This window comes from Miniopterus schreibersii (genome assembly GCF_964146895.1).
Source record: "Miniopterus schreibersii genome assembly, chromosome: 20".
Lineage (NCBI taxonomy): Eukaryota > Metazoa > Chordata > Mammalia > Chiroptera > Miniopteridae > Miniopterus > Miniopterus schreibersii.
Genome location: NC_138122.1, coordinates 16,841,880 through 16,854,585, shown reverse-complemented (window position 1 = coordinate 16,854,585; position 12,706 = coordinate 16,841,880). Strand labels below are relative to the sequence as shown.

Here is a 12,706-nt window from a genome sequence, read left to right as displayed (position 1 = left end):
CAACGGTGGTTTCCCTCAGCCCTGGTTGGACAGTCCATTAGAGATGTGTTGTGGAAAAGGAGTACATCTGTTTGAGGATGCATGTTACCACCTAGTACTGCCGTTTTTGTTACTTTTAAATTGTGTTATACATAGAGCTGATTAGTAGGTAAAATCCCTAGTGAGCTTCAAGTTTCAGTCATCTGTTGTGTCAGGATATGCACGTACATTTTAGAATTTATTTTAAAAATCTTGATCAAACAATTCAACAAGGGGAAGACCCAGGCCTTAGTTACCTTTTCTTGTCCACTGTCTGGCTCCTGCTCAGCAAATGTTGGTTTGAATGAAAACAGGAATCCACAAAAGAAAAATCTCCCACCGTCCTCCTCTCTAACCCATTAACTTTTTAAATTCCTCATTTTCTTTCAGTTTTGACACATCTGCAAATAATATTTTAAAAATAGGTATTCTTTAAAAAAGGGCAGGGAGTGTTGTTTCACACATAAACTTCAAACTTCATTGTGTGTGGTACTTTTTATACAGTGGTATGTTCATTATTATCTTCTTGTGACTATATATCCCATACATTATGTACATTGATTTTTTTGCTTGATGGTGTAGCCTTTGGCATTTTTCTTTCTTTCTACATTTTCATGGTTTGGAGGAGGACTACTTAAGATTTCATCATATGAAGTTTCTTCTTTGTTTTAGATTACTTCTTCAGACTCTAGTCTAAAAATGGAATTATGGGAAAAGAAGGACATAAGGATCTTGGGCTTTGTCGAATCTTGCCTGACCAGTTCCACCCAAATTGAGCCTATTTGCAGCCTGGCCAGGTGTGTTCATATGCATCTTTCCCTGCAGCCCTCCTCAGTGGGGTTTAGCAGTTGGGTTTACTTTGGTGATCTTGCCATGCATTAATCATCAACAAGGTTGATGGTTTGTCTGTTTTCTTACTATAAACTATTTATATATATATTTCATTCCTTTTTGTTACTGATCATATGGAGAAATTTTAAAAACACCTTGTTGCCTGCCTGGGCATGGCTCAGCGGTTGATCATCGACCTATGATCCAGGAGATCGCGGTCAGGGCACATGCCCTGGTTGGGGGCTTGATCCCCAGTGTGGGGCATGCTGGAGGCAGCTGATCAATGACTCTCTCATCATTGATGTTTCTATCTCTCTCTTCCTCTCCCTTCCTCTCTCTCTGAAATCAATAAAGATGTATTTTTTAAAGAAACAAAAAACACCTTGTTCTTTTTGTGCCCTTCGTTGCTGTCTAGCATGATAATTGACCTATAGGAATCGTCTTAACTCGTGTTGCCTCGTCATTTCTCAGAACAATTTATGGATGGCCAGATTGAACTTTTCTCTACATTGCTAACCACATGTCTGAACAGAATTTATTAAATGAATCCTTTATATATCCATATGTTAGTCCTGGTTTGTGTCATGGTAAGACCTTACCACAATTGAAATGTATTTTTTGGAATTTCTCTTCTACTTGTTTCATTTTTCTAGTTTCAGGCCAGCACCATGTAGTTTTATTGACGTGTTGTCTTACGGTATTCTTTTTTAAATCCAGGAGAATGAAGATTCCACTTTTACCCTTTCCCCTCCAGCATATTTTTTCTTAATTTAATAACTATTTGGTGTGTGTAAGCACCTAGGCCTCACCCTTTAAAAACAAGATCGAGTGTCCTTTATTAAGTTGTCCTGCAATTTGTAGTGAAACTGTGTCAGTGAATTTCTACGCACAGATCAATACTTATCATCTGGTAGCCATATGAGTCACTTTAAGACTGGATTTAGAATCAGCTTTTGTTTAATGTTTTCAGATGCTTTTCTATAGTTTATTAGGTTCTCCCCCCACCCCCCCAAAAAAATTAACTTAGGAAACATCTCCTAACCTATTTGAAATTAGACATGGAAGTTCTGAGTGGAGGTTCATCACGTCAGACATGAGATATACGCAGGGCCATATCTAAGTTCCCATATAATTATCTGTCAAAAATGAAGTTTCAGGGAATGGGAGATGGTCAAGTGAGAAGGTGGATTTGAAATACTTGCTGATATACCCAGGTGACAGGCAACTTCTTGGCTTTTCTTTTGATACAGAGGAACCAAATAGGATAGAAGCTGTTCTTGGTTTTTCTCTAAAAGGTGACACCCACTGTGGGAGAGTCCAGCTTAGTGTTCTGAAAACCAGAGCCCTCAGCAAAGAAATGCTGGTTTCATCCTCAGTCAATTCCCATTTGGATGTTCCCAGCAAACAGCAGCAACCGCCAGCTCCTTTTCTGTGTCTGGGCAGTTTCCGCCCCATTGCTATGATGATGGGGAAAAACTATATTCAGGTACTTCTGGATCCAGAAAAACATTCAGGCTCTTTGTTCGAGAAGCAAAAGAGTTGTCTTTCTTTGCGCATAGAAGAGGAAAAAAACTAATCCTTATGATTCAAGAGAAAAATGGGCGGAGCTATCCTTTTCCATTCCTCCACATAAATTACAAGTCTCGATCTAGCCACCACACCTTTTAAGGTCTGGGACTGTTGTTTCATGTGAAACCCTGTACCACAGTGACACCCTACCCTGGCCGACAGCGGCAAAAGGACAAAAGGAAGGAAGTTTCCCTTTTAAATCCCCAGGAATTTTTTGATGAGATAATATTACAGAGTGAAATGTCTCTCCTCCTATTAGTTCTGTGCTTGGCTCCTTGTGTAACAGTAACCCACTTAGAAGCAGGCGGCCCTTTTGAAGTTATTTTAAACTTTCAGTGGAGTGTAGAGATATTGTAACCTTGGATAAGAGCACTACCAGCCCGGGTTTCAGTTTTGCCCTTTCAAACATGTGGAAAGTGCACCAGTATATCTCAAGGATTTTGTACTGAAAGCTTCTTAAAGAGCGGGTCTTGGTTTCAAAGCTTGGCTTGATGTCCTGTACTCAAGGGAACATAGTTCTGTTTCTTCAGATATTTAACCTTGTCTGACATAGTCCTTTGGCTTTGAAGTTCCCATAGATTTTTTTGTCCATTAAGAAAACAGTTGAAACCATGAGAGCCCACCTCTTTGGGCTCAGGGAAATTTGAAGACGGTTTACCTTCATATTTCAACATAAAACCAGATGTTGGATACCTGGCACTGATGATAGTCAGGTATATGCCTTGTTGTTAGCCACTTTGCCCAAGCAGCTCCCTATTTGGAAATGCAAGTAGGGTGTTCAGTGCCTCTTCTAGAGGTTATAGGACCTGTCTGTGTCTGGGAGAAAATTGGGGCATCTCAGAACAATCACCCTGGTTATTGTGTCTGTCATCTCTGGAACGCCCAAATCCACATCACACTCTGGTGCCACCTGAAAGTTATTTTTGGTTGTGGGGGTGGTGAAGGCTGCTGGTTCTTTCTTACAGCATGTCTCCCTGAGTCATCCCTGTGCTGTTCCTAGCCATCCCCAGCCCAGACCCTGGATGGCTCCCAGAGCAGCCATCCCAGACAGACTCCCTCCAAGTGTCCACTGTCCTATGCAGGGAGCCTGGGGCATCTCTTTTTGGCCTAACAGAATGCTTTCCCGCAGGCCCCATGGAATCTACTGGAACACCTGGAGGAAGGGACTTCTGTTCAGCAGTACATACAAAGTTTTTATTCAAAATAATACATGTATATATTTATAAAAAGGCAAAGAGTACGTCATGGCTTATAATTAAAAAGAGCATTCTTCTCTTCCACCCTTTGCCATTCCTGTCTGCTCTTCTCAGAGGCAACTATTTTCAATTATTTAGTAGTTTCTTCTGCTAGTCACCTCTGAATATTTCTAAATTTTTTGTGAGTGATTTCTAAATAACATGTTTATACCGCTGCTTCATATTTTTAGTCCATGAAAAATTTTTTTGGCTTTCTACTGTGAAGGATGAAGATTTTATTCTCCTCTTGCTCCCCTTTCCTTCCCACCCTACTTCCCATCTCTACACTTTTGCATTATAGTTAAATCACAATTATTGCTTAGATCAGGGTTTACATTATTATGTTTGTCACTCTTTTCAACTGGGTCATGCAGGCCATACTTTGATTATGACTTATAATTCTGGTGTGACTTTCTGTATTTTTTCTCCTGGAGTTAATAATTGCGCGTCCCTCCCCCCCCCCCCCCCGTTACTTTAGTTTGCTATATAACTGTCACATTTCATGTTCTTGTTCAGAACTATAACATTCTTCTTGGAACTGTAAGACCCACTGTGTAATGACTCAGGTTACTATTATTTGCTTGTTTGTTTGTTTGTTTGTTTGTTTGTTTTGGCTCTGCTGCAGCCCTGAGCCTTGTGGCCCCAGTGGGACTGGTCACCGGGCAGGCTAGTTGCACGACAGTCACCCTGGGATTTCCCTCTATGTCTCTTCTTTGTTGGATTTTTTTGTTTGTTTTTTGGAACTTGATAGCAGCTTCCAAGATCGGACATGGGAGGGAAAATTTGAGGTTTTGCATTTTAGCAGGGGACATCCTCTATTCTTTTCTCCCCTCCACTGCCCTTACAAAGCACTGTCACGAGCCTGCTTGAGTAAAGGGCAGCTGTGTGGTGGTCTCTTCATGTAGAAAGTGCTAGCTGCCTCTGCATGCCCAGGTTCTATGGTTCCACAGCAGGACCAAGAAGGATCAGTCTTTGTTCCTGTGCCATTGCCAGGGAGTCTTTTTTGTCCCAGGAATGTCCTTGGTGACTTGGTCATCAATGACTGTAAGAGCTGGGTCTTTTGAAGTTCATGCAGCAGTTTAATTAATCTTGACCTATTTACTGTGGTCCCTCATTTAGCTGAGCAGAGATCCAAGTGGCTTACTAAAAACAAAGCATGAGACAGGGCAGCAGGCCGAAGGCTGCTCACCCAGCAGTTATTTATTGAGCAGCTGTTGGGCACAAGGCTCTGGGTGGGGTATAAGGGGACCTCTGAGAAGCACTGTCCGTCTAGAAGCAGGTATCCATCTTAGAGGGGAGGCTGAAAGAATTGTGGTAAGCACCAAACAAAGCAATTGGTGTCATAGTGGTGGAAGCAACTAGCTATATTGCTGCATGGAAGGGGTGACATTTAAGCTGGTATCAAAGGACAGTATTCTAAGCAAAGCCATAAAGACAAGCAAACGTGACAAGTCTAGAGAAAGTGAAGGAGGAAAGGGCTTTCCCACTGATTGAGCTTCTACTCTGCTACTGTGATTATATATTTTTATCTTATTTAATCCTTGCAACAGCATCCTGTTGAGTCAAATACTGTTGTCCCTGTTTTATAGATGGGAAAGTCAAGGTTTATAGAAATTGAATCATCTGCCTAAGGAGATGTGCCTCATAAGAGGCAGGAGTTTTAAACACAGCTTATGTGATTCCAAATCTCTTGTTCTTTTCATCCCCAAACACTCCTTGGAACAGAATCAGGAGGAAGAGAGCAGGAGCCATAGCTTTATAATAGTGTCAAACTTCATGATAAAGAACCCACTGGGCATGTCCCTTCAACTGACAAGCAAGGATGTTGAGCATCCGAAGTTACTGTTTCATAGCATAGGGCCAAAGGTATAACACAGGACATATTTTCTGTTATATCCTTATACTTTAATTGTATCTTGTTAATTACTTATGTTGTTCTTCTGTGGGTCTATCTCAAGATTTTGCTTGTCTTCTCATTTCAGGCCATCCTTCCCTTTCTTCGTGATCTCTGTCTAATAGAGTCTTTCTCAAGTTCCATTCTAGACTTTCAAGTTTATTTGATTTTTATCTTTATGTTTTTGTTAGTAATTCTTTCTGGCATCCCTGAGTTCTTACACACAGGTCAATCATTTTTAACCTTCTTAAAAATATTAAGACAAAAACTTCTTAAATTTCAAACATCTGATCAGGTAAACCCCATACAGTCAAACATTTTAAGAAAATAAACTAAGAAATACCTATAATTTTTAAATGCTTACATGCCACATTAAGTTCAAAGTTAACATGCTTGAACACCACTCATTGAAGAATCCTAAGATTCATTTTGAATGATCACATGTTCAAAAGTGCACACAAATCTTATATGTAGTCACTGCGTATATGTCATCAGCTGATGTTAACGTGTATGAATTAACAAGCCGGTTTTTGTGTGACGACTGTTGCTAGTGATAGTGTGGAAGCAGTATCGAGCTGAATCTTCACTCCGGAGAGTCTATGCATTCCATATGTAGAAATTCCTCATTAAACTGAAAATGATAGTTTGTATTTTAATTTAACAAGTTAAATTATAATAGCAGCTTAGCACCGATTTCTGAGAATAAACAAAGAATGAATCCCATGTGGGTAGTGTTGGGATATTTTCAGCAAAGTTGTATGAGAGTATGGATGTGGCATCCTTCTTATGTTTGACTTCAGCTACAGAATCATCAAAAGTCATTTTTCCAAAAATATTAGAGGACTCTCACTTTTTCCAAAGTTCTGTTTTACTCCTTTGGTCATTCTCAATGGAAACTCCCGTGTGGATTTCTTCTTCTTTAATTCTTCATTAGACTGGTTGTCATTGGCTTTGAGTGGAATCCTGTCATTGACTGATATGATTTTTGTGGACTCCCATTGTATTCTGTATCAGTGGCTGATTTGCAGTTCTAGTTTGCAACTTATTTACTTGGTCTAGTCATTATACCATCTGATATCTTAACAATTTGCAAGAGGTCACTAAAAGGATAAAATAAAATAAAATAAAATATATAAACATAGTAGCATAGTAGATGCTCAATTAACGGGAAAGCCATCCCCTTCTTCACTTTCCCCAGACTTTGTGTATCCATTTGCACTTTATGCCTTTGCCTAGACTCTTCCATCCTTTGAGACAGGTCAGTTCACAAAGGAATATTTTCATGTTATGGCTACTTGTGCTTTCCTATAAAACATTATTATGAGCTTGTAACTTAGAGCCCTTGGGAAAAGAGAACCCTAGCATGTAAATGGTTGGAGGCCTGGGGTGGTGGGCATTTCTAGAAGCTGATACTGCCACCAGGGTGAGCTGACAGAGATCTGAATCATACGATATTTGCGATATGGTTCAAAGAGGCCAGTTATACTTGAAACTTAGTTGAGATTAAATTAACAGGACTGGTAGTTTGGGCAGCTGGAGATGTAAACTTGGAGAAGGAACTCAAAAGTGGAGCTGGGAAGGTGGTGGAAATTGTGAGGTAGGTTTTCGATCCTCTGAAATGTGATTTTGGTGGCCTTTTTGCCCTCCATGGGAAAATAAACAACCCACGCCAATCAATCACACCCACTGGCGTTTTAGAAAAATTCCTTTTGGTTTTTAAGTCTTTGATCTCTGTTCAGAAGTCAAACCCTTGACAGGGCTGACATTTTGAGCTGCTAACATTCACCCCAGCGCCAGTGGATGGTTTGATAGGGGAGTCTTGGAGGAGAATGGAGGGCACGACTGCTGAGGAGGTACAGAGGGCCTGCCATAGAGTGCAGCCAGGGCACCAGGCCTGCTAGACCCGAGGGGACCAGCAGGTGTGCTTGAGGCTTACATCGTTCAGATTCTATATACTCAGGGACATTCTTGAATGTGGCCATGAGTTTTGTTCTCCACAGTATAAGCCTCTGGTCTGATCAGACCCACTTCCTCCTCACAGTGGCTTGAAAGCGCCGGCTCTCAGCTTTGCCTTCTGCTTCTCCTGCTTTCGGTGTCTGTTCCTGATCCGCCTCCTTTCCCTCTGTCCACATACTCCTAGGCCTCCCCTTGCCTCCAGCTGCCCGCGACTGTCCCTCCATGTCTTTCACCATAGCCTTTATTCTTTGCATCATGGGTGTTTAGCATTTGAGTAATATTTGTTCTAGGTTTACTCTGTCATGCGTGTATGCATTTCTCAAAGCCTGTGCCATGAAGCAGTGTGATCAAATTAAACACCCAATGGGTTGTAATCAAAGGGTAGGAAATGCTGGTTTTAATAAAGGTTAAAAACCTTTGGTTTTGTTAAACCTTAGGCCTCTGCATACCTTTAATTTATAAGTGTAAATCCTGAATCCCTATGAAGTGTTTCTCAAAGTATTTACTTGTATAGGAACCTGTTTTTCATCTTACAGGGCTAGTATTCTGCAGGACACCATTTGCAGAAGGGCTGTGGTAATTGGCTTAGATTCTGGAAGGGTGGAAACCACATCGCCCTCCACTGTGGATTTCCCTGTTATAAGCTGAGGGCTGTCATCTCTGAGAAAACTCTTGGGACACTTTCTAAAAACTTTTTTATTATGGTAAAATTGATCTAAAATTCACCATTTCAACCACTTTAAAGTATACAGTTCAGAGGCATTGAGTACATTTACAGTGCTCTGCAACTATCACCATCATGTGATTTTATCACCCCAAAGCAGTCACTCCCCATTTCCCCTCCTCCCTGGCCTCAGCAAACACTAATCTGCTGGATTTGTCTATTCTGAATATTTCGTATCAGTGAAATCATATAAAACATGGCCTTTTGTATCTGGCTTCTTCGATAGAAGTATAAAGTCATAGACTGTGTAATACCTCTACTCCCCCAACACATCTCTTTATTATTAGCCAGACTCCATAGAACTGAGTAAAAAAGCAATTCTGCCTCTGGAAACCTCCAAGTCATGTGGCTAGGCTTAAAATATCGTGGAATGCTGTAGAAAGGGTCAATAGTGTGGATGGTTGCCATTGACATGACTTGACCTGGGGTTTCAGGAAGTTGACTTGAGCCTGGCTGGGAGCCCTTTCCTGAAGGTCAGAGGTGACTGAGCTGTTGGTATGATTGGCTTACCACCCTCACCCCATCCTCTCTCCAGTGTGAGGTCTACATTTCAAGCTTCTCGTCATTTAATAACCATTGAGCATTCTAGAGTGGGCTGGTTCTTCAGGGGCAGCTGGCAGGCAGGTTGTGCCATCCACTGCATTGCAGAACCTGCCTTTGGGCACACCCTTCAAGCCTGAGGGCTCATGCAGAAATTGGAGGTCCCAGGGCTCTCTGTCTCAAGTGTTGGAATTCCCAGGGGCTGGTTATCCCTCATCTACTATAAAGACAGCTGTTGGCCTCCCCTTGTAGCATCCTGTGCTCATCTGCCTTACAAGCTTGTGCAATCTCCTGGTTCCATCGAATTGCCCAGGATCTCTCTTCTCTGAGCTGCACCCTTCAGTCTTCCATTCATTGATGCCTCGAGTCCAGGCACAGTACTACCAGGTGTGTCACCCATCTGCCTAAAATACACTGTTTTCAATGTGCCATTCTTTTACTGAAGAGTCTGTGCTATTGTCTTGGTGTCTAAATTCCTATTTAGTTTTCTAGTCCATCTCTTTCCTTTTTGGTGTAGACTATCTCCCTTCATACTGATCAGGTTGGTCTCATTCCTCTTCTCTCTCAAGCCCTTAGCTTCTCCTCCCTGGGCTTGGAATGACTGCCTGCTGTCTCTCATTTCTTCCCTGACCAGTGTAACCTAGCTTAGTTCAAGGTTCAGCAGTTGCACAAAGCTTCCCAAACATTCTAGCAACCCTTGCTTCTGATACTAAACTCATGTTGCACTCTAACACCATAGGATTTAGAGCTGGTGGGCAACTTTTTTTATATATACTTAATCTTTTCTTCCCAATTAGATGAACTGCTCTCGGAGGAAGGGACAATAAAGTTAAGCAGATAAAGTGGGAAGGCATTGGACTGTGAATTCAAGACCCAGGTCACCTCTGGGTGCAGCTTCTTGCTGTGTGTTACCTTGGCAAAACTACTTATCCTGAACTTTCATTCTCATCTTTAAAATGAATGGGGGTTAAGGAGGGTGTATTAGATTCCTATTTGCTGCTATAATAAGTTACTACAACTTAGTGGCTTAAAGCAACACAAATTTATTTTCTTACTGTTCTGGAGGTCAGAAGTCAAAAATAATTTGGCAGGGCAACATGCCTTCTGGAGGCTCTAGGGAGAATCCATTCCCTGTCTTTTTCAGCTTCTGGAGGCCCACTGCCTGCATTCTTGGCTCATGGTTCCCTCCTTCATCTTCAAAGCTCATTGCTTCATCTCCTCGCTGTGTCCATGATTCCCTTTTTTCTTTATAATGACGCTTGTGACTACATCGGACCCACCCAGTTAATCCAGGATAATCTCCCCTCCTCAAATTTAATCACATCTCTAATGTCTCTTGTGCCCTGTAAGGTAACACATTCACAGATTCTGAGGATTAGGATGTGATTTGGACATAGGGCCATTATTCTGTCTACCACAATGGGTTTTTAGGCCTCTTGTATCTCTGCCATGCCATGAATCTAAAGACAGATTTCTCCCAGTTATTTAAGGAGCTTTAGCACTGTACTAGGCTGATTAATTATGTTTTTCCATGAGAATTTTGTCTTCTCGGATTGTTACTAGGGATTCTAGGGCCTGATACAACTCAGTAATAGAACTGAGTGCAAACCTTAGGATTGTTCTGTTCTTAGGTTTCCATGGACTGTACTTTTATTAGCAAAAATTTGATGATGCTCCTCTACCTATCTTTGATGTTTGTGCTTTGTAAGTTCTGAAAAAGCCTCAAAGAATGTAATCTGTTTCCCAGTAACCTGGGATAGTCTTTAAACAGCCTAGTAATTCTACTGGTGATTCTGCTATTTCTATTGGTCTCTCCGTAAATGCCTGAATGTGTTTGCAGGTCCTCTTGCATAAGTTGAAGCCGATCCATTGTTAAGGTCTAGAAGCCAAATAGTCTTGGATACTAACCTAACTAGTTTCATTTGTAACTTCTACTTAATGTTATAGTGTTACATAGCAAATTAGATTGGCATTCGCATGGGTGCTATGCTATTTTTCCTGACATCCCATGGGGTGATGTCCACGTTGGCTGACCACTGTTTACAAAGCAGTGAGAAAGCGTTCATAAAACATATTTATAGTGACTCTGTTGTTTTCTCCCCAGTGCTCAGCTCATTGTGCCGAGATAGAATTCCCCATTGGTTGAAAGATGCAACCCCCCCCCCCCCCACCGTATAATTTTAAGTTGAGGTTATTTTTGACCACTGAGTCTGAAAAATACACAGTGTGAGTCAATCAAACTGCAGCCTGTGTATTGAAGTTTTCTTTCCCTTTTGTTTCTTAGATGCACCCACTGGGCCTGTGTAATAACAATGATGAAGAGGACTTGTATGAATATGGCTGGGTAGGAGTGGTGAAGCTGGAACAGCCAGAATTGGACCCGAAACCATGCCTCACTGTCCTGGGCAAGGTAAGTACCAGGCCCTCTGAATCTCTCCAGTTCTGATTGGTGTTCTCCACTCTCCCATCTCCTCAATTCCTCAGATAGTTGGTTACAGAGAAAATCCCGGCACAGTGCTCCTTTCTAGATGATGTTGAGTGGGTTGAGCACTAAGACATGTCTTGTAGCAGCCCACCATGGTATTACAAGCTTGGACTCTGATGGAGACTGCCAGCCTCAGTCATCTCCGCCTTTGTCCACTTTGTGGCCTTAGGCAAGTTACCTTCTCCTCAAGGACTCTCAGTTTCTTATCTGTGAAATGGGTTGATAATAGAGATTCACAATACCTTAACTTATACCCTTGGGGCCAGATGTTTCAGAATTCTGAGACTTTGAGGGTTTAGAAAGGTATTAAGGTGTCAAACACATATTTGTGGGACAAACTTTATGGATATTCACATTAGTGGGCTAACTGAAATCTAAATAGCCTCATGTTAGTTCAGGGCAGCTTTGCCTCCAAAATGAGTTCAGGTCCATTAAGTTTTGCTGCCAAGTAAGCTATGGAAAAACTTTTGGGTCTTAGAGCTTTTTTGGTTTTGGAATGGCAGACAGCAATTATGCTCCTGTATTAGAACTTACCTCATAGGATGGTTAGGAGGGGACACGAGAGCAAGCGTCTAGCACAGAGTACGCTCCCAAAACATGTTTGCTACCAGCGGCCGCTGTTATCCCATTTAGAAGTACTAAAAAAGACTTTTTTTTTTTAGCCAAGAGTATCAGCATTACCTCTGACTGCAGTGTAAGATAGAAATAAATTTATTTTGTAAAACCATTCATCAGTGATCTTAAAATATGTCAGGTAACAACCTGTTTTAAACTGGATCGTTTTGTGAAAGGGAAAGGTTTGGAGGAAGTTATTAGAATTTTGATTGGAGGAAAGGTGGTATTTCCTAAGGGTAGTGTTATTGCCTGGATATTTTTTATATTCTCAGAAGCTGCTGTTCTAGGTACCGTGGGGAGACACCTGGGGGGAAAAACTGTACTAGTCCCTGGGCTCTTGAGGATTTTTTTGGCGATCCAGGCAAGAAAAGAGGTGGTTTTGATGCAGGGTACTTGAGAGGGAGCCTTTTCCAGCCTTGAAGATGTCCCAACCAATGACTCCTGAAAGACTTTTGGCCCAGGAGACCCTCATGCGTCTAATCTGTGATTTTTTGCTTCCCACCTGTCTTCTGAGTAGCTTCCCAGCACCTGTCAAGTTCTTTTGCCCCTTTATAGGAAAAAACAAACAAACAAACACAGAAGTTATTACCTGTTTGGTTTACAGTTCACAAAGTCAAATGAAGGTGTTTTAGGTGGCCCAGGCCCTGATGCTTCGTCGTTTAAATAGTTGGCCAGAACTGCTTAATGATGCTAGGAGAGCAGTGGCCCCCTTGAGAATATTTTAGTGTTTTCCTAGGAGAAATGCCAGCTATATCCAAAGGCTGTAGGAACAGTGCTTTCCTTGTAGGTTTTACCCTCCTAATAGAATATTTTCTCCTTTACTTAAGCTGCTGCTATGC

The 12,706-nt window shown here is 41.6% G+C and overlaps 1 protein-coding gene across 2 annotated transcripts in view; it reads left to right on the top strand.

Moving 5' to 3' along the window:
- The window catches only part of ZNRF3 (zinc and ring finger 3), a 134,254-nt gene that overhangs the window by 69,020 nt on the left and 52,528 nt on the right, over positions 1 to 12,706 (top strand). For both annotated transcript variants that reach the window (XM_081122668.1, XM_081122669.1), the window contains exon 2: positions 11,052 to 11,177. In XM_081122668.1, coding sequence (XP_080978794.1) covers positions 11,052 to 11,177 — 126 coding nt within the window. The remainder of the gene's footprint in view (positions 1 to 11,051; positions 11,178 to 12,706) is intronic.